General features: G+C 44.0%; 2 protein-coding genes across 3 annotated transcripts in view; both read right to left on the minus strand.

Moving 5' to 3' along the window:
* LOC311245231 (uncharacterized protein) overlaps nucleotides 1-27,925 on the minus strand; it is a 459,760-nt gene that overhangs the window by 63,117 nt on the left and 368,718 nt on the right. The window lies entirely within an intron of this gene.
* On the minus strand, nucleotides 1,984-27,520 carry LOC311244720 (gametocyte-specific factor 1-like). Of its 2 annotated transcripts, none has more exons than XM_084334390.1 (8): nucleotides 27,424-27,520; nucleotides 12,954-13,019; nucleotides 5,981-6,097; nucleotides 5,788-5,894; nucleotides 5,145-5,271; nucleotides 4,952-5,035; nucleotides 4,027-4,099; nucleotides 1,984-3,938 (listed from the first exon to the last, which is right to left on the minus strand). In XM_084334390.1, the coding sequence occupies exons 3-8, from the start codon at nucleotides 6,066-6,068 to the stop codon at nucleotides 3,860-3,862; spliced, it is 558 nt and encodes a 185-aa protein (XP_084190516.1). In that variant the 5' UTR covers nucleotides 6,069-6,097; nucleotides 12,954-13,019; nucleotides 27,424-27,520; the 3' UTR covers nucleotides 1,984-3,859. The 2 variants fall into 2 exon arrangements, with proteins under 2 accessions (XP_084190516.1, XP_084190515.1); XM_084334389.1 differs by lacking the exon at nucleotides 27,424-27,520 and adding an exon at nucleotides 15,062-15,188.

The following is a 27,925-nucleotide window of genomic DNA, read 5'->3' on the forward strand; positions in this document are numbered from 1 at the left end:
TCATATTAGACTTTATAAACAATGGATTTGTGTGTTCATAGTAACCAGCCTTGAAAAGGTTCCGAATGGCCTGCTTTTGCAGTAAGACTATACATTGAAGTGATTGTACATTAGATGTTTCCTATACACAATACAATTTATTCCTGTTTGGGAATTAGCTTCACAATACACGGTGAGATTATCAGAGAGACTATTGACAGACATCATTTATTTGACAATGGAAGGCATGTTAAGTGATATGGGCAAGTACCTGTATTTTCTGCTAGTATAATCAGCTGTAAATGGGAGGCTGCATTAACTGACATTGTGTGGCTTTCCCTATAACTTTGATAAAGGGAACTCAAAAGTAATTACTATTGCTTTGCAAAATGTAACCCTGCTAAACATGCTTTAACCACTAATTTGCATCCAAGATTATAGTTAATATAACCTCTAATATAAAAGACAAATGTCAGCTGTCAGTATATTTTTACACTTGAACGTCTCTTGTTGTAATATTAACGCTAACCGCCACATAAAATAGTCTTTTGGTCTACGCTTGCTGTATTCCATCTTTTTTGTGAAGCTCAGCCAAACATTCAAAGCAGATGATCCACAACACTGGCTTGCCTTTAAACCTGGGCCCAGTTGTTCAAAAGTAACCAGATCGGATTTCGGATAACAGATTTGATCAAATCTTGAAAATGGGTTGTTCAAAAGAAAAAAAGGACTCTGAAATCGGATTGGATTACATAATCCGGATCAAACCTTCAGTATGCGTTGTTCAAAAACCTTTAGTAGGATTGGGATCACTTTGATCCAAAAAAAATTCAGGATTAAACTGATCCCAGTAGAACGGTGGATTCAGGGTGGATTTCAGTCACAAAATGTAATGAAACTTTAAAATTTGTATCTAATATTTGGATTATACAGTATATACATTTATTCATAAGCTTTTCACTTAATTTGTTCATCCGCTACAGTGATCAAATATATAAAGTAGACATTATGCTACGTATTCAGCCTTTCAGTACAGCAAATTCAAAAGATTTTGGCCTCATAAAAGAATCCCCCAAACAGCTGTCAGTATTGAACACAAATATATAAATTATAAACTGTCACTTATCACTGTATATTAATCACACTGACATGGTCATCAGTCATTTGACTTTACTTGTGTTCAATTAAGGCAATCATAACCAAGGCCTATAAATGAACTATGTTCACTAGCAAAGCGATGGAACCATGGACTCAAAAGGCCCTAATTTCACTGTTGCTGAAACCTGCGCTACTAGAGGGTGTTAGGTGCCAATTTGACTCAATAGTAGGGAGCTTTAGTTCTGCTAAAGGTGGAGAACTTACCAACAAAAAGAAAAATTATATTTGGGTAGAAATCACCCAGAATGTGAATGCCATGGGGTCTGGCCAGAAGAGGACCACAGAGCAAGTGAAAGCTAGATGGAAGAATCTTAGGGCAACAAAGGACCACAGTGAAGCCAAAAACACCCAAACAGGCAACAAGCCTTTTAAGAGGGGTGATTACACATGTGTGGTACTCGACATTATTGGAGGTGAGACGTCACAAACTGCATGGGATTCAAGGTGTTGTAGGGGATGGTGAGCCTGCCATTGGAGAGGAAAGTGAGCCAGTTCCTCCTGATCCAGAGGACACATTTATTTTGGATCTCAGCCCCATCATTGAGGAAGAAGGTGGATCCTCACTGGTAGAGCCAGTAGCTCAGAAAAGAGGCTTGAAGTGTCCTTTGGCAAACAGAGATGGTGATTATAAGGCACTTCTGCAAAGAGACTGAAAGGGCGGAAGTACAGACTCGTCTGGCAGAGGAACAACTGACTCGTACCAGACTACAGCAAAGCAAGGCTAGACTTGAGATCCGCCTCCTAAAAGCCAAGCTTGTACAAGCTGGGCTCTCCAAAGCAGATGATGAAGAACTCTGAAGTTATTTATTTTTGGTAAGTATTGGACATTTAGCCTTTTTATTCAATTCATCTTTATTTTAAACTTGTTCTAAATATCCACAATGTACAGTATTTGTGAGTAATGTATATTAGGTCTCAGATGAGCGGACGGCCGGTTTCCAAAAATAGAACTTTTTTTGTTTTGTTTTCTGTTAAAAAAAAAGAAAATAACACTTGAAGTGACCCACCACACTGGCTATTCTACCTGTCTACATAGCTAGTAGCCTACATTGTGATAGCCCATCCCATTTCGAGCACTGGTTATCTGGATTTGGTAATCCTGAAAAGTTTGTATCCGGATCAGAGTAAACCAATCCGATGTTGCTTTGAAAAAACGGCCCAAAAACAAACTGGATTACGTGATCCTGGATAGCAAAACATAGGATTTCCACATCCGGATTAGTTTTATCCAGATTAAACCTTTTGAAAAACTGCCAGGGGTCTACCCCAGGATAACCTGGGCTATCAGAATCTAAGCTTCAGTCATGTCAGATCAAGGTATACATGAGTTATACCACTATATATAATAAATGTAATAGAAGTCTGTTAGTTTTACAATCTGTGTTTTTATATAAAGTTGCCTGGTCAACTTTTATAAAAGTGCTTTTAAAACCTCAACCCTGTATTGTACAATGAAGTGAGGTACATATATCAGAACAACCTGGGCTATCAGAATATATATGAGTCACATGTAATAGAAGTCTGTTAGTTTTACAATCTGTGTTTTTATATAAAGTTAGTTTGCCTGGTCAACTTTTATAAAAATGCTTTTAAAACCTCAACCCTGTATTGTACAATGAAATGAGGTACATATATCAGAACAACCTGGGCTATCAGAATATATATGCGTCACTTATGTCACATGAATGTAGAAGTATTTATATATACAAAAAATAAAAACCGGTAATTGAATATCACAGAATTTTATAAAAAAACAGAACAATATTAAACAAGAAACCTCAACCCTGTATTGTACAATGAAGTGATGTACATCTTTCTTTTCAGAACAACCTGGGCTATCATAATATATATGATTCAGTTAGAGAACAATAATAAACAAGAAACCTCAACCCTGTATTGTACAATATCACTATATATTAGGGCTGACCCCTATTAGTCGACTAATCGGTCGAAAGGAGCCGTAGTCGACTAACCAACCTCTTAGTCTAATGGTAATAAGAAAAAAAAAGAAAAAAAAATATAATATATATATATATTTGTTATCATTCTTTCCAAAAGAAAAGAGGCATAGAAGCATGGCTAATGCTAATGGCACGCATACCAGAGGCTAACTGCCTACAAAAACAGGCACAGAGGCACTGAAAGAGGATTTCACCCATCTAATGAACACACTAGACTAGACAAATATCAAGATGTATCCATCAGTGGACCAATTGCATGCTTTTGCAGAGGACAAGAAGCCTTCAGTCGACTCCTTCAGACATTAAGCACCCTCCACAGCCCAAATGGAATGATAAAAAAAAAAAAAAAAAAAAGATTAAAAAATATATATATACGGTATTATACGTTTGTTTTTTTAGTCAACCAATAGTCTACTAACGGCAAATTTTGGCCAATCATAGTCGACCATCCAAATCCTTAGTCGGGGACAGCCCTACTATATATATATATATTAAAAAACACCCTCATGGTTGTCTCCGCCTGTTCTGAATCACATTTAGCCTTTGTGATATGCAAAAGAAGCTAGACCAGCACTCTCAGGTTCAAGAATTTAATGGCAAATTCTTGAACCTGAGAGTGCTCGTCTAGCTTCACTGCTTCTTTTTTATATAATACTTAATGGGATTCCAGCACCCAGTGTCGAATCTTGAGAGCGCGGTCTAACTTGATATTTGGCCTTTGTGATATGCGAAACAGTTCCTGTCTGGAATAAACATGTGAATTATTGTTTGCATGACCAGGGAAGAGTTCTTGGTGCTCTTAAACCAGGAACGAGATTGTTAGTGGTGCTTGGCTCCGGTCTGCAAAGAAACCAGAAGATTTTGGGTTAAATGAGCAAAAATAAGAAACCACATGACTTATGTTGAAAGGGAGAAGTAGGCGACTAACGTTGGAGTGAGCGCCATAGACACGCCCCACACCCAGGGACGAGCCGTGGGAGAGTCTTCCACCTCTGCAACCTCTGCAACAAGCACAGCACACAGTTTTATAAGCACTGGACTCAAAGTGTGTAGAAATTCAAAATTCAAGATGGTCCTACTCAGGCAACTAGCCCTGAAGACACCAAGGGTTAAGAACCATTTATTACTATGGTAAAGAAAAAGGGCTCTGGGTTAAATGTTGCCTGCAAATAGCCAATATAGATAATCTGCAAATAGCCAATATAGAGCATCTGCAAATAGCCAATATAGATCATTGCATTGCAATCTCTCAGAATCCTATATTTCTGAATACATTCTTTAAAACGTTCCAATTTGAATACATTCATGAATGTCTACAATTTTATGGACTGGCATTTGTTATTTTGAGCTTGGTTAAAAAGTGGTTAAATTCCTCAACAACTTGGATCAGCATAAGATCGTACATAGTAGGGCTGCACGATTAACCGAAATCGCAATTTGGAATGATGCAATTATAAATTTGATATGTTTTTAAACTTTTACCAGGAAGTCCCATTGAGATACAAGATCGGTTTGGGAGAGGGAGGTAAGGGGTTTTAGATTGTGTGTTGTGAAGTTTAGACTTCAGAGAGGGAGAGTAAAGTACAGGAAAAAAAGGTACCGTTGGGTACCGGTATTGATTCCCAGGTAAAAAGAAACATTTTCAGGCTCGGTGTCCCGAAAAGACCCACCGCGTAGGCCAGATGCAAGCCGCATTTTACAATAAACCTCTGTGGGGCTGCTTATATATGTTTTTATTATAATCGCAAATGTAATCGCAATCGCAATATCAGTCAGAAAAATCGCAATTAGATTATTTCCCAAAATCGTGCAGCCCTATACATAGTCATCTTTAGTGTCAAATGCATTCTAACCTTTATCCCAGTCTTCATCCGTGTTGGGGTTTGTCCAGGTACTGACAGGGACCTTCCATTTACTTTGCATCTCTTCAGTTCCCACTGTGAACAACAGAACACGGTGAGACTCACTCCCAAGACCAAATTATTATTTTGTAGGATTGTACATAAAAAGGTCAGCGTCTGTGTGAAACAAAATAACATATCTTACGATTTTCAGTGTTAACGGTGCTCCTGTCCGTACAGTTGGCAACATGGTGAGAGAGCTCATGCTTTGGCATCACGTGGCGAGCGTTAAAGGGACAGGTTTTCAGCTCACTGGCCAGTTTAGGGTGATTCTGCAACAGATTAGATTAAAATGTATCGTCATCCTAAAGCACAAGTACAGTACAACGAAAAGACGTTTGGCATCCAACCAGAGTGCAAATTTAGCAGTAAAGTGCAACAGCAATATACAATGTACAGGTGGTTAAATTGGGTACAAAGTATACACGTTAGTACTACTGAGTGTCAACGTGGCACAGAGTTCAGAGAGATGACAGCTAGAGTCTGCTAGACTTGGAGCGGAGGTTCCTGTAGCGTCCCCCGGAGGGCAAACAGTCCATGATTGGGGTGAGGGGTCCCTGCCAATGCTGCAGGCCATCCTCCGACACCGTTTGTGGTGGATAGACTCAATAGTAGGGAGTGATGTACCAGTGATGCGTTGGGCAGTTTTTACCACCCACATTGAGCATTGACAATTGATATGTTGTTGATAAATGGAGTCTGAGAATGAAACAGGTTTAGGTGACTGTAGTCTGAGAATGAATTATTTTCCAGCTCAATTACAAACATTTTCACTCAAGGCTACTTACCTTACTGCACTTAATCAAATGGTAAGGAATGCGGCAGGCTCGGATCTGGTGGCTCGGGTCATATGGACACGAGAAAAGCTGATCTGGGTTACAGCCATCGGTTCCATCTATGGATGAGAGTCAGACATAAGTACGGTATGTGCAAACTTGCATTTGTTAAATAATAGATTCTGGCATGCGGTAGTTTGTTCACCTGTCTCCTCCTCCCATGGTTGGCTGGTTTTGACAGCATTGATCCGGCTGGGGCTGCAACTGGTTCCATATTGAAAGGTGGATGACATCTTGAGGAAGGAAGCTGGTGCTGCCGGATCTATAAAGAAAAAAGGCACCCTTAGCTTAATCTGTCTAGTTTAGTTTAGGATGTAAGAAGTGTTTTAACCCCCGTCTCCGTCTCGAATTTATCGATAGACATTCCAGTGACCTTCTACTGGACATGAGCACCACCGGTGCCATGGAACAGCTTCATACCGCCTTCTGTCTGGCCTGCAGTGTTGACCCCTACCTGCCTCAACCTATTCCGAGTGGTTTCTCCTGCCCCACCGCGGCATATGGCCCTGAGCCATCGTCTTGTATCTCATCCTGTTTACATACGCTTGCAGTAGTTCTTAGTTCCAATTACTTAATTTCACAATTCTCTTATATACTTTGATTCTATTGTCACCATGTATGCATATATGCCCACTAAATGTTTTCATAAAAAAAAAGATTCTAATTCTAATTTCTCCCTTCAAGTTCGAATCTTGTGTTATGTAAATTCAAAATTAAAATCGAAAAATAATGTGACAGCCCTAATGGATATAGCATCTTACTAAATTGCATATCCATTGTATTAGTATTTTTTTTGATCCACTTCTTCTCCCCATTTTCTATTTTTCCCCCATCCCAATTTTCTTTATTTCCAATTCTTCCCTCCCCTGTCTTGAACGTTGCTAGACTATGCCTCCCACTGGTCGGCTGTAGTGAGGATAGAAGCCTTGCATCACGTGTCCCCTCCGGTACACGAGGAGGCAGCCTGTCGCATCTTTTCACCGCAGCAGCTCGAACTCTGTGGCGAGGAGTAACGCGTGGGAGGCTCACGCTGCCCCCGCTACTTCCTGCTTCCGCCGCACCGGTGTCACCCAACCGACCTGTAGGAGTCGCTGTCCACAACGTCCAATCCCCACCCACCGGCTTTCCCACCCTCTAACACTGCCAATTGTGTTAGTATGACGGCCGGCCAAGCCGGTAGCAACGCAGAGAGCTGGGCTCGATACCAGCATCTCCTGCGTTAGTGGCGAGCGCCTTGCCCACTGCGCCACTCAGCCGCCTACATTGTATTAGTATTTTAGTTCATGTCATCTCTCTACCTTGCCGTTTCAGATTGCGTTCTCCCGATCATTAAAATATATCTTAAATTATGGCTATGGGTCTAATACACTCGTCGATTATCAGTGAGTTGCTTGCAGTCAACATGTACAAAACGGATTGTTTTTTCATCGGTACATTTCCGTTTTATACCGTTTTTTTTATACCGAGTATAGTTTGTAATTCCAGAGAAAGACGCAATAAGTGGTGATTTAGTGGAATACACAAAACACGTTGGTTGGCATCTTTTTTTTTTAGCGATTTCCATTCATATTTCATCAATCTAGCCTCCTGTTACCACTGGAACTCTCTCTGAGCTCCATTGGGAAAATACCACCCCCTATCGTCTCTCCCTGTGGTACTGCACCCCATTGGATTAGACTGAATGAAAAGCATGGGGGGGGGAAAAAATCCTGCTTCCTCATTTTACTTCTCAGACAAGTCACCCGAGATGATCGGATTCATTCTGGACCATCAGAACAGCGTGGAATATGTGTTTCGACCACCCAGCGTTGGATCAATAAACGCGATCGATATTTGGAATAGCGATCAGGAATTGGAATAATCTTTTTGGAGAACATCTGATCTGAAGTAAGGAATCTATTTGACCAGTCTTAGGATAATAAGACCTTTTTCACAGAGATATCAACGTGGGCCCCATGTGTGTGTGTGTGCGATCAGGAAATAAGAGATTCGATTTTTCAGGCCGCTTCTATAACGTGCATAAGTACACTTATTACATGGCGTTTTCACATTCGCCGAAATGCTTGCTTGTGATTGGTCAATAGCCCCCCGACAGCGGTCATTATCAGACAATAATGACCGCTGTGGGACAATAATGACCGCTGTGCGCAGCTGTTCGCAATCAAGCCCACTGACACACACTGTTTCAGTGCAATTAGACACTGCCGGTGTTCTGCTGCCGGCGATGACAGGGGGCGGAGACAGAACGCAGCCAGAACCAGTGTTGCGAGTCGATGTAAAATGAATTAGGTATATTGTTAGTAAGTTAGCCATGTAATAAGCGGGATAATGTATAGCTATACTCGATCATTGTCGCAAAATAATTGACCTTCACTGACGTTTAAAACACCTCGCCGAGGCGGCTCGGTATTTTAAACTCTGTGTCGGTCAATTATTTTGCGACAATGACCTCGTAGCTATACATTATCCCTTACATATACTATCGATAATCTAGCGTTTATTTGAAAACAATTCATAAATAGGCGGAAAAATTACAACGTGTTTTGTGTATTACAGTAAAGGGCGTTTATCACAGAATCTTCTGGAACTTTCATAAAACGAGCATTTTTCAAAATGGTATAAAAGGGAAATGAACAGATTAAAAAACAATCCGTTTCGACAATGTTGACTGCAAACAAGTCATTGATAAGCGACGGCCAGATTAGACAGCCATAATTTAAGTAAATGCGTTCATAAATGCGAGTGCTCCATCATTGAAGTGGGTGGTGGCATACACTTGCTTTTAAACCACGGGACCCGTGGTATCCAAAGTGTTAAGAGGTTAAGGCCCTGAACCGAGGCAGTGCGCTGCTACCTGGCATGGTTGAGGGAGTGTCGGGTGCCATCAACATAGCAGAGTTGTGGAGGCAGCATTATTCTGCCGTTTTTTAACTGTGTTCAGAGTGACCCCTTTCAAGTGGGAAGCATCCCCAACAGTGAGTTAGTTGGAGTTACTGCTAACGAGGTGGGTCAAGCTATAACTCAGCTTGCCGATAACAAGGCCAGTGGCCTTGATAATATTTCAGCGGAGCATCTGAAGTATGCAAGCTGTTTTACAAGCCTCATGACACATGGGCTACTGCCGGACTTCATGCTATCAGTCATTGTGGTGGCAGTTATCAAGGAAAGGCGGGAAAGGTGGGGTGTTTGGACAACTACAGAGTCGACCCATACCATTCTGAATTATGTTTTTGTGCTTCGTTTTTCTAGAGGGGGCTATTGAAATGTAAAATAATAAGACTGAAAATGCTGATAATAAATCATATTCAGCCTATGGATTTACTTTGTCCTAAATAATGCACGTCATAGTTATACAGCGCTCGCGAGTCACGGCACACACAATGTGGTTATTTTAATAACGGATCATTGCAAACAATGCTGCTATGATGCCCCGAATTTCCCCAAGGGGATCAATAAAGGAATATCATAGTTGACTCATTGATATATTTAATCTATTTATTTATTTTAACCTTTATTTACTCTTTTTCAGCAATGCCCTGCTTCACACTCACAGTTCAACACATTCACACAGGTAGAGACAGGTAGAGAACCTGTCACAGTGGTGTCAGGAGAACTGCCTCTCCCTGAACGTCAGCAAAACAAAAGAGATGATTGTGGACTTCAGGAGGTCGGGGGTCAAGGACTACAGCCCCCTCAGCATCGACGGGGCACCGGTTGAGAGAGTGAACAGTTTCAAGTACCTCGGAGCCCACATATCCGAGGACTTGACATGGACCACACACATTGACAGTGTTGTGAAGAAGGCACGACAACGCCTCTACTTCCTCAGGCGCCTAAGGAAGTTCCAAGTCAGTCAGAAGATCCTTAGGAACTTCTACTCATGTACAATAGAGAGCATCCTGACCGGCAACATCACCTCCTGGTTTGGGAATAGCACTGCACAAGACCGTAGCAGACTACAAAGAGTGACACGTTCAGCCGAACGCACAATTAGAGGGGGGCTTCCCACCCTCCAGAACATTTACAACAAGCGGTGCAAGGGGAAGGCTAAGAGAATTATTAAGGACTCGAGCCACCCGAACAACTGCCTCTTTGAACTGCTGCCGTCAGGCAAGCGATACCGGAGTCTTATGGCGAGCACAGAAAGACTCAGAAGGAGCTTCTATCCCCAGGCCATCAGGCTGCTAAACGAACAATAATCGCTAAACGAACAATAATCACTATGCAACAACCATCAAATGCACACAGCACACACACCCACACGCACACACTCACTCAAACAAACAACACACTGCAGCACCCACTCTCCACACTTTAGATCACACAAACACACTTACACTTTATATTTATTGATAAAGGATTTGCACTACAACTCGTACACCTACTGTGAATTGTACCTAAACTGCACCTCGTCCATTTATGCCTTGCACTATATAGTATTGTATATTAGTACACTGCACAGTATTGTATATTGTATGGTAACTACGTCTACGAACATTGTACATATGTCTAAACTGAACACTGTGACCTCTTTTTTTACTTCTAATTTTTACTATGTTTTTATTTCATACTTATCTTGTCATGCACAGTATCTGGAGCGCAACAGTAAGAAGCATTTTGTACAAAAGTATTCTGTACTTCTGTATGACAACTATTAAAGAAACTTGAACACCTGGGAGCTGCCCAGTACAACCAGTCTGACACTGTTGACCACTAGGAGCTGCCCAGTACAACCACAGTCTGACACTGTTGACCACTAGGAGCTGCCCAGTACAACCACAGTCCGACACTGTTGACCACTAGGAGCTGCCCAGTACAACCACAGTCTGACACTGTTGACCACTAGGAGCTGCCCAGTACAACCATAGTCTGACACTGTTGTCCACTAGGAGCTGCCCAGTACAACCACAGTCTGACACTGTTGACCACTAGGAGCTGCCCAGTACAACCACAGTCTAGACACTGTTGACCACTAGGAGCTGCCCAGTAGAACCACAGTCTGACACTGTTGGCCTCTAGAAGCTGCCCAGTACAACCACAGTCTAGACACTGTTGACCACTAGGAGCTGCCCAGTACAACCACAGTCTGACACTGTTGACCACTAGGAGCTGCCCAGTACAACCACAGTCTGACACTGTTGACCACTAGGAGCTGCCCAGTACAACCACAGTCTGACACTGTTGACCACTAGGAGCTGCCCAGTACAACCACAGTCTGACACTGTTGACCACTAGGAGCTGCCCAGTACAACCAGACACTGTTGGGACACTGAGCAGCTCCACTGGAGCAGTTGGGGGTGCCTTGCTCAAGAGCACTTCAGCGGTGGGTACTGAGAGTGAGAGTTATTCGATCACTTCCACTATAGGCTTGCTGCGGTAGTCTGTGGTTAATCTGTCTTCAGGCATTCATTCACCTGGACATTACTTGTCACCAGTGTACGCTTACATTTTTCTTTATAGAAATAAAACACATTTAGTTCATTTTCGCATATCAGTACCCACATCCATCAAATTAGAAAACTGTAAACTGTACATTTGTTATCAGTACTTAGTCAGACAACATTATAAACGAATGTGTCTGCGTCGACAGTAGACCAACTTTATAGAGTACAGACAGAGTAGGTAGCTTTCACTTTCACTCTTAGACTAGATTTAACTTCACGTGAAGGAGAGAAAGAAAGCTCTAGATACGACGATGGTGGAGGATTTAGCAATCTTTCGCATTAAACCCTGCAGCAGTGAAAGCTTGACTGGAGAGGAGCTCAAACTTAAAGGACCAGTCCAGACCAGCAACAGTATGTTTGTGCAATGCACTATAAATAAGGCTGTTACCCGTCAATGAACAGATAGAAAATTGACAGAAGGTATTATTGTTCGTTGGCATTTGTAAATTAGAACCTAATGTCAAGTCTGTCTGTCCAACAAATGGATACTCCTAATGAATAAAAATAATTATAAAAAACAGACAGACAAACAAACAGTGGATCAATGTAGCTACATGACATTGAAGATCAAAGTAAGCGCTCTGCAGATATTGAGCATCATTGTATAAAATGTCTGGCGTTATCGGTAATACTGGTGTTGTCATGAGTTTATTAGTCATGGGAAATGTCCCATCACCGCGGCAACCCTACTCATATTCTTATATTCAGAGTTAATTAACTTGAGGGACACCAACAAACTGAACAAGCTGGTGAGGAAGGCTAGCTCCGTGGTGGGAGTCGAGCTGGTCAGACTAGAGGTGGTGGCAGAGAGGGGGATGAGAAGGAAGCTGGCTGCAATCCTGGAGAATCGCTCCCACCCCCTCTACAATGAGCTAGTCAAGATGATAAGCACGTTTAGTCAGACTCATAAACCCCCCCCCCCCCTCAAACTAACCGCCTCGGACAGTCCTTCATACCAGCGGCCATCAGGCTCCACAACAGTGGGCAGGGACTGCTGCCAGACATCCAACTACTAGGAACCTAGTAGCTGACTCCCACCTAAAGTGACCATATGCATACCGTACCTTATGTGAATACTGTATAATTCATCAGATCATATATTTAGCATTTTTTGATTATATATTAGATTAGATTTAGATTATTGGATTATTAGATTATATATTGTAACTATTTATTGTAGGGCAAATATAACAGGGCATACATACCCTCATCTCGCACCTTGTTGCCCATATGCACATGTCCAGAGTTAATTATATTGATTTGTTATTATAGTTTACACTGCTTTTTTATTAAATGTTTTACTTCTCCACTGTACTATAATTATGTCACCTGTACCATGTCTTATACTACCCGTTTTATTTGTCACATATGAGGTACATGTACATTACAGTGAAATGCTTGGTTCTGCATGAGCCTCCTGAGATTGTGCTTCATACAGTGAAAAAGTATAAAAAGAATAAAGACCAAACAATATACAAAACTAAAGTACAAAATGCAAGCACATTTCTAAAATGAGGTAGAGATGTAGTGCAAATCTTTTTAGTAATAAATGGATACAATAGATCAAATATGGTGTAGGGTTTAAAATGTCTAAAGTGAATGGGTGTTTATAAAGTGAGTGTGTGCATGTGGGTGTGTGTGCAATGAATGTAGCAGAAGGAGCGAGTGACCGACCTTTATCTTGTGTACTTTATTCGACCGTGGGAGTGCTTCACAACGACGGACTCGATCCAGCTTCACCTGAGGAGAGAACGCTGATATTTTACTCAATTCAAATAAATATATCAAGCCTTCAGATGAACCGCTTACGTCCATTTAGATGTTTTTTTTTGTTCAAACTGTTCAATGTGCTTGTGTTGTACAGTCAATGTCAAGTGTCGATGTTCCACGTCACTGACCTATCTCAAACCCTGCCCTCTTTTCTTGATCTTCCCATCACAACTGTTGCTTTCCTTGTCTGAGAAAAGCAACAGTTTTGATGAGGATCAAGAAAAGGGCAGGGTTTTAGATAGCCACAGGTAGCCCCAAGGGGATCAATAAAGGAATATCTTATCTTATCTTAGCCAATTGACGGGAAATCCGTCAGACTTCAAATCAAATTGACGGAATTCTGTCTCAAGACGGAACGCTTTAATGCCTGGCAGACCACAATACTAAGAAGAGCCATTCTGATTTGCAGGACTAAGAGTGATTAGGATATTTATTTTCCTTCCTTCTATCCGTCTTAGACGGGTCAATAATATGGTTGAACCTCAAAAAAGAGATTGCCTCATTTGCATATTTAAACATACAATTTCAAAAAACGTTTAATACAAGAAAAATTATTGTATTGATCTTAGCAATCAACTTGGGAAGTTTCATGGTGATATCAGTTAGTTAATTATTTTACCCTATTCAACTGTAGTGAATTATAGTGTATTGGCGGCCGCCATCTTGAAAATTACCCCTTTCGCAAGGTTAGATTTGAGTAGACTTTTAGTATGTTATTTAGCATGACCAATGGTACCAGAATCCATTGGAAAAACCTTTCTTTTGAGGTTAGGTGTTTTTTCCCCCATAGATTGACCCGTCTATCTGGGCAGGTACTGGCTGTCTGCTGTAGTACTAAATATTCGGGTCACATTATTACTGATCAAATGAGTGATTATGATCATGATGACATGTACCGACAGCGGCATGTACTACTACTGTATGCTCAAGCTAACATGCTGAGGAAGAAGTTCCATTTCTGCTCTGCTGTGTAACCTGTTTAGGGCCTATTGCACTCCTCTCTATACTGCCCCCCTGTGGCTCAAGTTTAATAAGCAGGCTAGCTTTCATAAGCTCCAGGTTGCTGCCTGAGTATTGTGTTGAGGAAGCCTATGTGCTGCAGCGCCAGCTAAATGTTTTGTGGTGCTGGAGTTAACTCCTTTCATGCTCTGCTGAGACACTTGATGTATACAATTATCTCTGTAGTCTAAATGTGTCAGTCAGAATAGGATCCTCCTTGCTGACTCAACCTAGTCTCAGTGACATCAAGTTCCAGTCCTGTATCTGAAAGTATTGGTACAGTCAGTGCCCTGCTGTAGACCTGCTATTGGCTTATGTTTTTATTTATTGTGATGCAACTTGTTGATTGTGTTTGTTTTTTTACTCCGTTTACCAGGGTTGCAAATTGTAAGCACTTTCCTGACTCGATCATTGATGACGTTAACAAGCAATTATAATCGATCAATTGTAATTTGTAACTAAAAAATACGATAACAAATGCATTTGTTTGCCCAATCAAATGGTTTATTAAATGTATACAGCAACAACACGCTCACAACATTGCATAGCATATTATTAACAGAAACGTAGCTCGGCCTAGACATATTCTACGAGGAGCTAGAAGGAAGAGCTAAGACTCACCCACCCCCCGGGGAAAGTTTGGTCCGTTCGGAGGAAATTCTACCCCATACATAGACACTTTCGGCAGTAGTTATTTACCAGGCTTTATCTCACAGAGATAAAACTGGGAACCAGGTTAGTTGTGAGCCGACTACTGACACCATCTTGTGCGATTTGATTAGATTATTATCTTATCTACCAAACGCCACGTGTGGATGCCGTTGTTCTGCAAAATTCTACTCTTCCTCGAATTCTGCTGCCAGCGCTCCTGCTAAAGTACTATAACACTCACCAGAGACTTCAGAATACCTAACCTGCAATGAAATGTATGCTCACTCAGATTTGAGCGACATACACTGTGTAGACTTTCTGCTAAATGTTCAATTTTAACAGCTTTACACGGTAAAACGTACCTGTAGACCTGTGTTACTGTGATGTGAGAACTACGCGAGACCGCGAGGATCGAAATCAATTTATATCCGCAGCACGCGCGCCGACCGCCTATTAACGCGAGAGTTCATATTAACGCGAGAGTTGCTACAGTGCCGGAGAACCCAATAGGGCAATAGGGTCGAGCTGCAGACTCGGAGCCTCGAGGTCCAGATTGGTACTTCGCCCTGCCACAGGACTAATGCGGAAGTATCTCGAAGTACGTCTGACGTAATAGTCCTGTGGCAGGGCTATGCGGAAGTATCTCGAAGTACGTCTGACGTATCTCGAATTACGTCTGACGTTTCTCTACGTTAGCTAAGCGAACATTAAACGTTGTATTCATAAAATAATATAAAATCAGCAGCATGGGGAGGGCCGGGGGGAGGGGAGGTACAGGTAGTAGAAGACATAGAGGTACAGGTCACATAATTATAGTACAGTGGAGAAGTAAAAATGGAATAAAAAGGGCAGTGTAAACAATATACAATATTATTAACTCTAATAATAACACGCCTCGCGGGCTCATTATAATACGAGAGCCGTGGGTCTGCATTGTATAGAGCGGATCCCCCGGCCGTATTCAAGCGCTGGAGCGCTTTGCGATGGATCAAACTGTATTAATATAGTAGTAATAATAGTAGTTGGCTAGTTGCGCGCTTCTGGCCACCTCCCGCAGTGCGCGCATACACACATACTGTCTGTAGCTATACTACAGTACGTGCAAAATTAATTGTCAAGAGCCAATCGCACAGGTTGCCTCATCTCATCTGGCTCTGCAAATAGATCTAGAGTCTGAATATCATATAATAGCCTGCTGATGATCTCTCTCTCGAGTCAAATCCAATCTGAGAACGGAATGCAGTGCCCGCGACGAGGGTCTTGATTGATTGATTGATTGATTGATTGAAAATTGTATTAACAGATCATGCTGGACCTACAAAAGGCCTTTGACACTGTCAATCACTCCATTCTTGATTGAACATTTTATTAACATATTGCAGAATGGGTACAGTACAGTACAGCTCAACACACACAATTGTTAAGGGGATGCAGACCAGAGAAAGACTTTCGCCTTGGGGGGGGTCGGTTGGCTGTGCGATTGGCTCTTGACAATTAATTTCATTCATTCATTCATTCATTCATGACCTGTCCCTTCTCCTTCCAAACCTCGGACCCCATGACCCCCCTCCTTCCCCCACATACCTTTCTGACACTGCTAGTCCACGTATGGCTGGGGAGATGGCATTGTGGTGGTCTAGCGGCTGAGGGTGTTAAATTTACTTTCCATTTCTTTTTCTATAACTATCTGGAAATTATGCTACCAAAATGGAGAGTATCACTTATTGTTACAAAGGGTCAGATTAAACCGAATATATATATTTATTACTTGAGATATATTGTATAGTATTTGTATATCGTCTGATATCCCTTGTATATTCTTTGTACATATACACGGAATATCCCTTTACCTAGTACAGGCCAGACCATAATATTCGTTCTCCTATTGGACAGCGATCCTCTAGGCCAGGGGTGGCCAACCAGTCAGAGACTAAGAGCCACAAAAAAATGACTGTGGTACCACAAAGAGCCACACCATATACCAGCGTTTCTCAACCTTTTTCTTTTCAGTCACGGCACCCTTCATGTGTTTATAGGTCTCACCCTCTGGCCTCTGAAGTTGCTAATGTCTTTTTTATTTGGGCCTCACAGGGTTAAAAGTACCCTGTGAGACCCACGGTTGCAAAATTACAAAATCACTTTTAGCCATTTAAAAAAATAATGTTTATTTAAAAAATGTTAAAGGGGAACTATTTTACTATTTCTTTCACTATTTGGGCACTTTTACACAATTCCTGTGAGTCTATGGAACACCTAGGTTTTTTTCAAAAAAAATGCATTGTTTTGTATTTCTAATCAAGTACTAAAAAACGCATTTTTCTACCTCAAGATCTTAAGCCGTTTTGAGGCTGGGCTCCAACCACTGTGTGGCCTGGTGCCAACTGCCACATCAACTGCCACATTATTATGCAGCTGAGAAATCTCTGACATCACAGATATGCACATTTTCAGATGACTCAGTTCAGTGAGGGTGAATATTGTGAGAGGAGAATTGGAAGAATTCGCCAATATGAGAATTAGAGACATATATCCTATTAATATAAGTCCACATAGCTAAGAAACAATGACATTATTATGCAGCTGAGAAATCTCTGACATCACAGATATGCACATTTTCAGATGACTCAGTTCAGTGAGGGTGAATATTGTGAGAGGAGAATTGGAAGAATTCGCCAATATGAGAATTAGAGACATATATCCTATTAATATAAGTCCACATAGCTAAGAAACAATGGTAAACACTGAAAAAAGCCATTTATAAGATAGTTCCCCTTTAAGCACATGTATAGTCAATTGGTCCTGTTGTTGCTATTTGATAGTAAATGTGTTTATATGTCCCACCCTCTGGCCTCTGAAGTTGCTCATTTCTTTTTAATTTGGACCTCACAGGGTTAACCTCTTAAGCCCGAGATATACAGTAAAAGTGTATATTTTCAGCATTATGTTTGTTTACCAATTATTTTAACTGTTATTAGTGAAATATAAGATTATAGAAATCTCAGGGCATTGAGTCGGAAACCGGCGCATATTGACAGGAGGAAGTGGCACAGCCAAAAGTGAGTGTAGTCTTTTGAAGGAAGAGACTCAGGGCTTTCAAATTTCGAAAAACTACCCTACCCAGCTCACACCAGCCCCTGTCAATCATCTAACTTCTGGATTTACTTTTTAATTTCTCTTATTTTTTGGGATTATCTCCCACAAACCTGAACGTTATTGCCATAAAACAGAACGCAGTTAGTTTCTCTACCTTTCTGTGAACGTCTTGCAAAAAACGGTGTTGCAATATGATGAAGAATGGTGGAGAAATTTACATTATAAAAAAGATGGCAGAATTCAGTACTGTATCTACAAAACCTTCTGTTTAATCATCTTCCCTTTATTCATTTGCTTAGATTTTTCAGGTCTGGTCAATTTTAGCATGGTGTTATTTACAGTCAAAGATAATTTTTTTTTTAAATAGAATTGATATTCTCCTTTGGTTTATTACAATTTACTCAAGCCTAGTAACAGACACACTATTTCTGACACTGATCCATATATGTCCCTAGATTCAGATACCAAGAACATGCAAATGGACAATTTAAAAAAAATTGTAAATGTTTATTCTACGTCCTTATGGAATGAGTGACATAAAAAAAAAAAAAGTAAAAAAAAAAAAAAAGAGTAAAAAAATAATAATTTTTATTTTTATTTTTTTATTTTACTTTATTTTTTTTTATGGATGGAAGAGCCGCACATTGACGGGCAAAGAGCCGCATGCGGCTCGCGAGCCGCGGGTTGGCCACCCCTGCTCTAGGCGCCACGGCCATACCCCCAATGTCTAGTTCAAAGTCACCGCTAAGACATGCCCGGTTCTGCGCAGGAATACGAGACAGAAATAAGGCTGGTACTAGATTGTTCACCTTACGTATAAATACGGCGCAGGTGAATACAGCAGTATGTTACCCCAATAAGTTGAAGCCTCACACCACGATACAACGTGCTGTGAAGTGGGCCCGTTTTGCCCCAAAATAGAGCCTTGAGACCGCGTGCGAATTGATAGCTGAAGTGTCAGAGTTTAACGCTGTATCGTCGAGTTCGACCTATTCTATTATTAAGTAATAGTCTATTATGTATAGTGTATCGTGCGGCTACGTTCTACAGTGACCAGCATTACCAACGTTTCATCGTACCGAGCTAGTGTGCTTATCCAGGCTGGGCGGCCTAACCTGGTGCCGTCATCCGAGGAGCCCTAGACGAGAACCGTGTGGATATGTACACTGGATAACCTACCCCGACGACTACAGAGCCCTTTTCGGCTGGATTATATTTGCTTTGGTCCTGTGGCTGTTGGAGCGGAGAATCGTCTACACCCACTACTGTGTGGGATTTACCCTGTGAGGAGCACCGTCGAGCCCGCCTCTAGGACCCCTGAGTGTGAGGTTTCTGTCCTTGCTCTCTCACTCGTTCTGTTCCTTTAACCACCCTCGCTATGTTTTCATTCATTTTCTGTCAATTGGTTCTATCCCCTCGTTCACACGTTTCTCCCCGTTGACGTCATCAGAGACGTCGCTGATTGGTTCTCTCACTTCCCCACGCTTTTCAATCACATTCCCCAGCTGTCACTGCTTTCTCCCCGTTGACGTCACCAGAGACGTCGCTGATTGGTTCTCTCACTTCCCCACGCTTTTCAATCAATCGATCCCTCATTATTTATACCCCGTTTTTCCCCACCCTAAGTTGTTGGATCGTCTTGTTTTGTCGCCTTGATTTGTCTCTGGATGTTTTTCCCCGTTGCTGCTGCTGCTGCCTTTTTCTCTGTGCTGTTCTCCAGGAATTCCTAGAAGCCTTCGCTTGGATACCTGCTCCCGTGGCGCGCGCTCGCCTCCACTGTTGTTCCAGTTCCAATTACGCATCTCGTCTGGGTGAGTTATCTTTTTGACTGTTCTTGACCTATTCCATTTTTCGTGTGTAAACTTACACTGAAGACTACCACCTTTTGGTCAAACAGTCACTCACCCAGCCATTATCTATTTTTGCTTATTCCTTTATGGAATAATATTTTGGGATCTACCATCTCCCTCTGTGTGCTAGCTCACACCGAAGATATTATTTCACAATTGGACTGTGTGTTTACATGAAGATATCCACTGTGTGTTTGCTCACACCGAAGATATTATTTCACAATTGGACTGTGTGTTTACATGAAGATATTCACTGTGTGTTTACATGAAGATATTCACTGTGTGTTTACATGAAGATATTCACTGGGACTGTGTTTGGATTTAGCTCACTGTGTTGTTAACACGAAGAGTTTCACTTGGGCTGTTTTTGGAATTGTGCTCTCTGTGTTGTTAACACGAAGAGATTCACTTGGGCTGTGTTGTTAACACGAAGAATTGTACACCCTGTTCTCCTGCTCGTTTAAGACTGCTCTGTCACTGACTCGTTCCCTCTCTCCCTCTCTCGGTCTCGCAACAACATCTGAGAACCCACCGAGAGGATTCTGCAGAGCGGTTCAGAAGTCAACACCTGCTTCCCAAGACAACCCTCACGGGAGAAGCTGCAGAGCAGCAGAACTTTGCCCCTTGATCATTGTACCTGTCTTGTTTGACCTGCTTTCCCTGTTTCTCTTATTCTTAGTACCAAATAAACAAGCCCTCGTATTTGGCAACTCTGAATCCTACTCTCTTGTGTCGTTGCGTTTGGGGTCGGTGTCAAACCATAACATTACGATCCAACCAATGACGACCCCAGCCGACACAGAGAGAGTAGTCACCTTGGGCATCGAGGGGGTGGTAAGGCGTGCCCTACGCTTCCATCGCGCTCCAGGCAATGTACCTGTTAACCGTCTCTTTGTCCCCAACTCAGTCCGGTCCCGGGTCCTCCAGTGGGGCCATACCAGCCGGTTCGCCTGCCACCCGGGCGTTCATCGCACGTTCTCCTTCCTGGCTCGTCGATTCTGGTGGCCCACCATGAGGAACGACGTCAAGGGGTTCGTACTGGCCTGCGCAGTCTGCGCCCGCAAGAGAGTCAGCACAGCAGCGGCAGTCCAGTTAGAGTCAGCCAAGGAACACGCCCTACAGCTGGATGCGGCTGCAGCTGCTGTACAGGGACTCCGAGAGCAGGTCCTGCTTATTCAAGGTTCAATGGCCGCTATGGCGGGACAACAGTCCGACATTCTCGCTCAGCTTCACTCGCTGGGCGACACCGTTAATGCCTTTCACCTCTCACACCCTTCAGGAACATTCCCCGCAGCCCCAGCAGATCTCGCATCTCGGGAACCCCTTCTCTCCGTCCCACGGCTGTTCGACGGTAATCCCGAGGAGTGTGCCACATTCATCATGCAATGTGAGTTGGTTTTCCGTCATCAACCAAGCCGTTTTTCTGCTCGTGGGTCCCAAGTGGCTTATATAACCAACCTACTTTCAGGCCATGCTGCCCAGTGGGTCACTTCCTCCTGGGCAATGGAGGCAGATTTTTTGTTCTCCTACCCAGACTTCGTGGCGGAGCTCCGCAGAGTGTTCCACCATCCAGCCCGAGGTCTGGACCCTGGAGCCCGGTTGGGGACCTTCCGACAGGGGAGCGGAAGGGTGACGGACTATGTCATGGAGTTTCGACTGGCGGCGGTGGAGAGTGGATGGAACGAACCTGCTCTTCGCCTAACCTTCATGAGTGGGCTCTGTGACGCAGTCAGGGACCAGCTCGCGACCCGGGAGGAACCTGATTCCCTCGAGGACCTGTTCAGCCTCGCCATCCGCGTCGACGGACGCCTCCAGGAGAGAAGACGTGAGAGAACCCGACGGGGACCCCCAGACGCACCCCCCGAGGACCACGACCTCGAGGAGGATTTCGGTACCCTAGACGTACCCCCCGAGGACCACGACCTCGAGGAGGTTTTCTTTACCCCAGACGTACCCCCCGAGTACTACGACCCCGAGGGGGTTTTCAAGGAGTCCAGGGCTCAGTTCTTTCCGCCTCGCCGGCCTTACGACTGTGCCATCGACCGCCGCTCAGGGGCTCCCTTTCCCGGCGGCCGCCCCTACAGTGCTGACCGTCCTGCCCCCTCCGTGACTGGTGGGTTTGTTCCCTCCCGAGCCGTGACCAAGGAGGAACCCATGCAGCTGGGACGCAACCGCCTTAGCCCGGCCGAACGGGAGTCCAGGCTCTTCTCCGGCCGTTGCCTCTACTGTGGCCAGGGTGGACACCGTGTCTCCAATTGCCGTGCCCGGCCAAGAGGACCAGGCTCGCCAAGACCCCGGGAGATCCTGGTGAGCCGTCTTTCTTGTCCCCCGCCCCGGAGGCCCGCTGGTGAGTCGCCTCCGGACCTCTCGTCCATACCCACCCGTGCACCACCCAACCGTCTGGCGGACGTCACCCTAGCCTGGGCGGACCAGCGGGCGACGGTGGGTGCACTCATGGACTCTGGTGCTGAGGGGAGTTTCATGGACGTTGGGTTTGCCACCCGGGCCGGCATTCCGCTTGAGGACCTCGAGAGGCCCTTGGAGGTCTTCGCAATGGATCATCGCCGCCTGGCTGACGTCACTCAACGCACCTGTCCAGTCCTTCTCACCGTTGCTGGTGACCACGTTGAGAGGCTCCAGTTTTTCGTCACCAGCTCTCCTCTTGTCCCTGTGGTCCTGGGCAGGCCCTGGCTCACGCTGCACGAGCCCCACATCGCCTGGTCCTCCGGTGCCATCAAGGGGTGGAGCCCCTCCTGTCGTGCCCGGTGTCTTCGGGTGCCGTCCAGCCCCCTCACCGGGTCCCAGTCCTCGTCTCCGGCCTCCCTCGCCGGTTCTCTGTCCCTGTGCCCGGCCTCCGCTGTCGGGTCCCAGTCCCCGTCTCCGGCCTCCCTCGCCGGTCCTCTGTCCACGTCTCCGGTCCCCCTCTCCGGGCCTCTGTCTTTGTCCCCCTCTCCAGTGCCCCTGATCGCCGGCTTCCTTGGGTCCCGTCCGGGCAGGCCGGGGCTGTGTGGGTCGCCGGGTGCTGTAAGGTTTGGCTCTTTCCCCACCACGGGCTTCTTGAAGTACTGTGATGATTGGTCCGCTGCTCCAGACATCTGAGCGCGCCTGTCGTGGTGCCGACCGGCGCCGGGTTCCTGCGCCGACTTACCGCCCTGGGCAGAGGGTGTGGCTCTCCGCAAGGGACCTCCCGCTACGGTCCTCGGCCAGGAGGCTCAAACCCCGTTTCGTCGGACCTTTCGAGGTCCTGAAGGTACTCAGTCCGGCGGCCCTGCGCCTGAAGCTTCCTGCATCCATGCACATCCACCCCGTGTTCCATGTCTCCCGGGTTAAGCCCGTCGCCCTCAGTCCCCTTATGCCTCCAGCTCCTGATCCGCCGCCTCCTGTGCTAGTGGATGGTCACCCCCAGTGGCAGGTCCGCCGGTTGATGGGCGTTCGTCGGCGGGGCCGGGGGTTCCAATACCTGGTGGACTGGGAGGGTTACGGCCCTGAGGAGCGTAGCTGGGTCTCCCGGCAGCTCATCGTGGATCCCGGCTTGATCACCGACTTCCATCGGGCCCATCCTGACGAGCCGGGTCGGCCTGGTCGCCGGGTGGCTCCCGTGGAGGGGGGGGTACTGTGAGGTTTCTGTCCTTGCTCTCTCACTCGTTCTGTTCCTTTAACCACCCTCGCTATGTTTTCATTCATTTTCTGTCAATTGGTTCTATCCCCTCGTTCACACGTTTCTCCCCGTTGACGTCATCAGAGACGTCGCTGATTGGTTCTCTCACTTCCCCACGCTTTTCAATCACATTCCCCAGCTGTCACTGCTTTCTCCCCGTTGACGTCACCAGAGACGTCGCTGATTGGTTCTCTCACTTCCCCACGCTTTTCAATCAATCGATCCCTCATTATTTATACCCCGTTTTTCCCCACCCTAAGTTGTTGGATCGTCTTGTTTTGTCGCCTTGATTTGTCTCTGGATGTTTTTCCCCGTTGCTGCTGCTGCTGCCTTTTTCTCTGTGCTGTTCTCCAGGAATTCCTAGAAGCCTTCGCTTGGATACCTGCTCCCGTGGCGCGCGCTCGCCTCCACTGTTGTTCCAGTTCCAATTACGCATCTCGTCTGGGTGAGTTATCTTTTTGACTGTTCTTGACCTATTCCATTTTTCGTGTGTAAACTTACACTGAAGACTACCACCTTTTGGTCAAACAGTCACTCACCCAGCCATTATCTATTTTTGCTTATTCCTTTATGGAATAATATTTTGGGATCTACCATCTCCCTCTGTGTGCTAGCTCACACCGAAGATATTATTTCACAATTGGACTGTGTGTTTACATGAAGATATCCACTGTGTGTTTGCTCACACCGAAGATATTATTTCACAATTGGACTGTGTGTTTACATGAAGATATTCACTGTGTGTTTACATGAAGATATTCACTGTGTGTTTACATGAAGATATTCACTGGGACTGTGTTTGGATTTAGCTCACTGTGTTGTTAACACGAAGAGTTTCACTTGGGCTGTTTTTGGAATTGTGCTCTCTGTGTTGTTAACACGAAGAGATTCACTTGGGCTGTGTTGTTAACACGAAGAATTGTACACCCTGTTCTCCTGCTCGTTTAAGACTGCTCTGTCACTGACTCGTTCCCTCTCTCCCTCTCTCGGTCTCGCAACAACATCTGAGAACCCACCGAGAGGATTCTGCAGAGCGGTTCAGAAGTCAACACCTGCTTCCCAAGACAACCCTCACGGGAGAAGCTGCAGAGCAGCAGAACTTTGCCCCTTGATCATTGTACCTGTCTTGTTTGACCTGCTTTCCCTGTTTCTCTTATTCTTAGTACCAAATAAACAAGCCCTCGTATTTGGCAACTCTGAATCCTACTCTCTTGTGTCGTTGCGTTTGGGGTCGGTGTCAAACCATAACACTGAGGCTGGCTAGCTTTCCTCCATGCGGCACTGCATACTGGAGAATAGCTGTTGTTCGTCTGCGGATCAAGGGATTATTGCACTGTCTCCTGTACCTGGAGTCTCCTTATTCCTCGTTGACCCAGACTTTCTGCTACCGACAAATCCTCTCCCCTGCTGGCTTACAACCGGAGGGACCCCTTTAGTATCTCCAGCTGACCTACTAGTGTACCATATATAATTCTTATGATACAGGTGGTATTAATTATCTCCTGCGTAATATGCTCATGGACTTACGCTCTTGACCTATTCATGCACATTCTTCGCCTTACAAGCGCAACTCTCAATCTTGATAAGTAATGTAAGATAATCTTCGTGCTGCTAATAAATATTCTTCTAAACAGTATTTCTTGTGAAGCCGTGTTATTGTGGGGGTGTTCATCACATATACTTGTGTACTGTATGGCCAGTAGTAATGTACATAACGCAGTAGTGGTTTAATGATACCATACTTATTCAATACAGTCAGGGAATTGTACCCCTCAGTTACACTTATATTATATATTATTATTAGTTTTGTATTTCTATTTTTTCTTATTTCTTTTAATTTCACTTAATTTCTTTTTGCGTAGTTTTTTCTGTCACATCTGTATTTATGTTTAATTATTTTTATTTTGTATTTATGTGAACTATAAGTATGTTTGTTGTCGCCCTCCTTGGGTGGGATGGGGTGGGGTTAGGCCGGGGATAGTAATGGGGAAGGAAATGGAAGATTTACAATTTGAAAGTACAACTGGAATGGAACATTTGCATAAATTCTTCCAATAAAAAAAAGATAAACCAAAAAAAATAAAATAACAAGCTAATGACAAAATGATCCCGCCTAAAGCTGTTTCCTACGTGGTATGGCCTGCTGTCTCCTCAAGGTGGCACCAGAGTGCTCCAGATGATCTCTTGTGTCTGTGTGTGTGTGCGTGTATAACGTTCACTGTTCACGGTTCGATTCATTTTCTAGGCATCCGTAATGACCGCTGGACTGTACCGCTTCGTAGTTCGTTGCCACAAACATTTAGCGTTTTGTATATTGATGGCTTGATTTTTGCATCTCATGTGGAATTACCACACGGCAAGCCAATGCTCTTTAATCGTCCCTCCAGTATTTTATGTAAATACCACACAATTATTAAGTAGAAAAAGGGTAACCACTGCGCTCAGACAGGTGCGTAGTCCAACATTAATTAAGTTACAAAAAAAGTTTATACCACACAATTAAGCATGATTGAGCATCAAAACTGACCAACTCAAAGTCCCATGATGCAACATCAATCGCCACCTGATCAATTGCACCTGCGCGCTAAACGATTTCCTTTAGCATCAACGTATCTGATACTACACAATGGTGAGACTTTTCTGTCCCCTTCCTAATCCACGTGAATCTAATCAATTGTGTGCTGTAAACGGGATATTCTCGTATCCGAAGCCTTTATGGTGTATTAGTCCATCAGACCAGTACAGTATTCATGATGATTTTGTGATTGAATCTCGAAGTATAACGATATCTTCATATAATGTAGAGAGAGACCGTCACCGTAATAATGGCCGCCCGGCTTGGTAACGGTTACGTCTTTACATTTGAACCCAATCATGTCGACACAGTATGTAATTTAAGATCTTGTGACTAGTTGTAGTGTGCAGTTGTACAGTTGTTTGAAAATAGATTTAACCGTTTTTCTTTTCTGTGAGTACATTGGTTAGCTAAGCTTAGCTATCATTTGGGGCAGGGATGGTACACGCGGTAGCAAGCTGGTACTATTCTAACTGGCGTGTTTAGACTACCGCAGAATGTGTGTGCCACCGACGCTGGTTTTGAATTGTTTGTTTTTTAATTTTAAGGTCTTAACAATTTAATGCTTTCTTTACCTGCAATTCGAAACTGGCCCCCGTAAATGTCCTAACCCCCCCCCCCCCCTCCCTCCTAATACAGTACAGTTTCCTCCCCCTCGTATGTATATAGTTAGTATCTCTGTTTAACAGTTACTGTATATTTGCATATCTTGTATGTCACAAATGTAACAGTACTGTATACCTGTATGTCATAAATGTCATGATATATTTGTTGCGTATGTCAAATGTCAATATGAATTGAAAATGGGGGACCCTGATGTAAACAAGACGATAGTCTTTCTCTGGTCTGCATCCCCTTAACACATTGTATGTATTGAGCCGTACTGTATTGTACCCATTCTGCAATCTGTTAATAAAGTTTTCAATCCATCAAACCTCACTCACTCACACACTTTTCTTTCCTTCCCTGCCCCTCTCTCCCTCACACAAACACATTCCCTCTCTTTCTGTCACTCACATGCATTCTCCCTTTCTCTCCCCCTCCTTGTGGAAGGATTTTGAAGATATCCGGCGATACTTCACCGTGACAGAGTGGACCGGGCTCGGTGAAGCGGAAAAGAAACGCTACCGCACAATAAAGGAAAACCATCTTTTTCTGAAATCTATGAAAGGTATTAATAGTTGTTGTAGTAACAATATTATTATAGGTATTAATGGTAGTAATATTTGTTGTAGTAACAGTATTAGGAGCAGTAGTGCTGGTGATGGTAGCTAGTAGTAGTTGTAATAGTAGCAGAAGTAATAATAGCAGTAAAAGATTTAGTAGCAGTTGCATTAGTAATGTTAGTAACAGTAGTTGTAATTCCCTTGAAGCACAGGCAGACAAGTAGGGTTCTTGCTACAGGTTTATTGAAGCCTTGTTACTCCAATCCACTGTGAAAACTTAAAAAGAGAAACATAAGCCATGTTAGTTCAACACAAAATAATAACATGCACAGCATGCAAAACAACACTTTACCAAAGCAGAATACAAACACACACTAAATACCTTGTTGGCTGCATGCTACACAAAGGGGGAACATCTTCAGTCTTCTGTTGTTCTAAAAGGACACAACATAGTCCTAAGTAGTAGCCATAGCAGTAGCCTGTGGTACAGAGGGGACCAGCGTGTCTGCAGCAGCTGTCGGCGTGCGCCATGCAGCACCACGGAGCGGAGCGAGACACTCGGATCCACCACAGCGGAGCATCTGGTCTGCAGGAGCAGACTGGTGGCGCCTATCGGACCGGGCAGCGTCTTCCCGCCCTCATCACCACGCAGCGGTCTACTACTCCTCGTCACAGAACCCATCCGGGTCCTTTTCTTATTAACTCTCTCCATCTCTCTCATCCTGCAGAGGGAATTGTTCCTCTGACACAGTGGTAACCGCGGCAACGTTTGGCCAGAACACTTTATTAGAACTATTTGGGCGCCCATCTAAATTTAGTAATAGTATTTAATTAGGCATTGTGTAACGTGATAACAATATTTTGTATGTATCTTTTTTCCCCTT

Source organism: Notolepis coatsorum, assembly GCF_963971535.1.
Source record: "Notolepis coatsorum genome assembly, chromosome: 18".
Classification (NCBI taxonomy): domain Eukaryota; kingdom Metazoa; phylum Chordata; class Actinopteri; order Aulopiformes; family Paralepididae; genus Notolepis; species Notolepis coatsorum.

Coding starts and splice junctions, on each gene's coding strand:
- LOC311244720 (XM_084334390.1), bottom strand. CDS start 6,068: ATGTCATCCACCTTTCAATATGGAACCAGTTGCAGCCCCAGCCGGATC. Junction 5,895..5,980: donor ACCATGGGAGGAGGAGACAG/GTGAACAAACTA, acceptor TCTCATCCATAG/ATGGAACCGATGGCTGTAAC. Junction 4,100..4,951: donor GGATGAAGACTGGGATAAAG/GTTAGAATGCAT, acceptor TGCTTGTTGCAG/AGGTTGCAGAGGTGGAAGAC.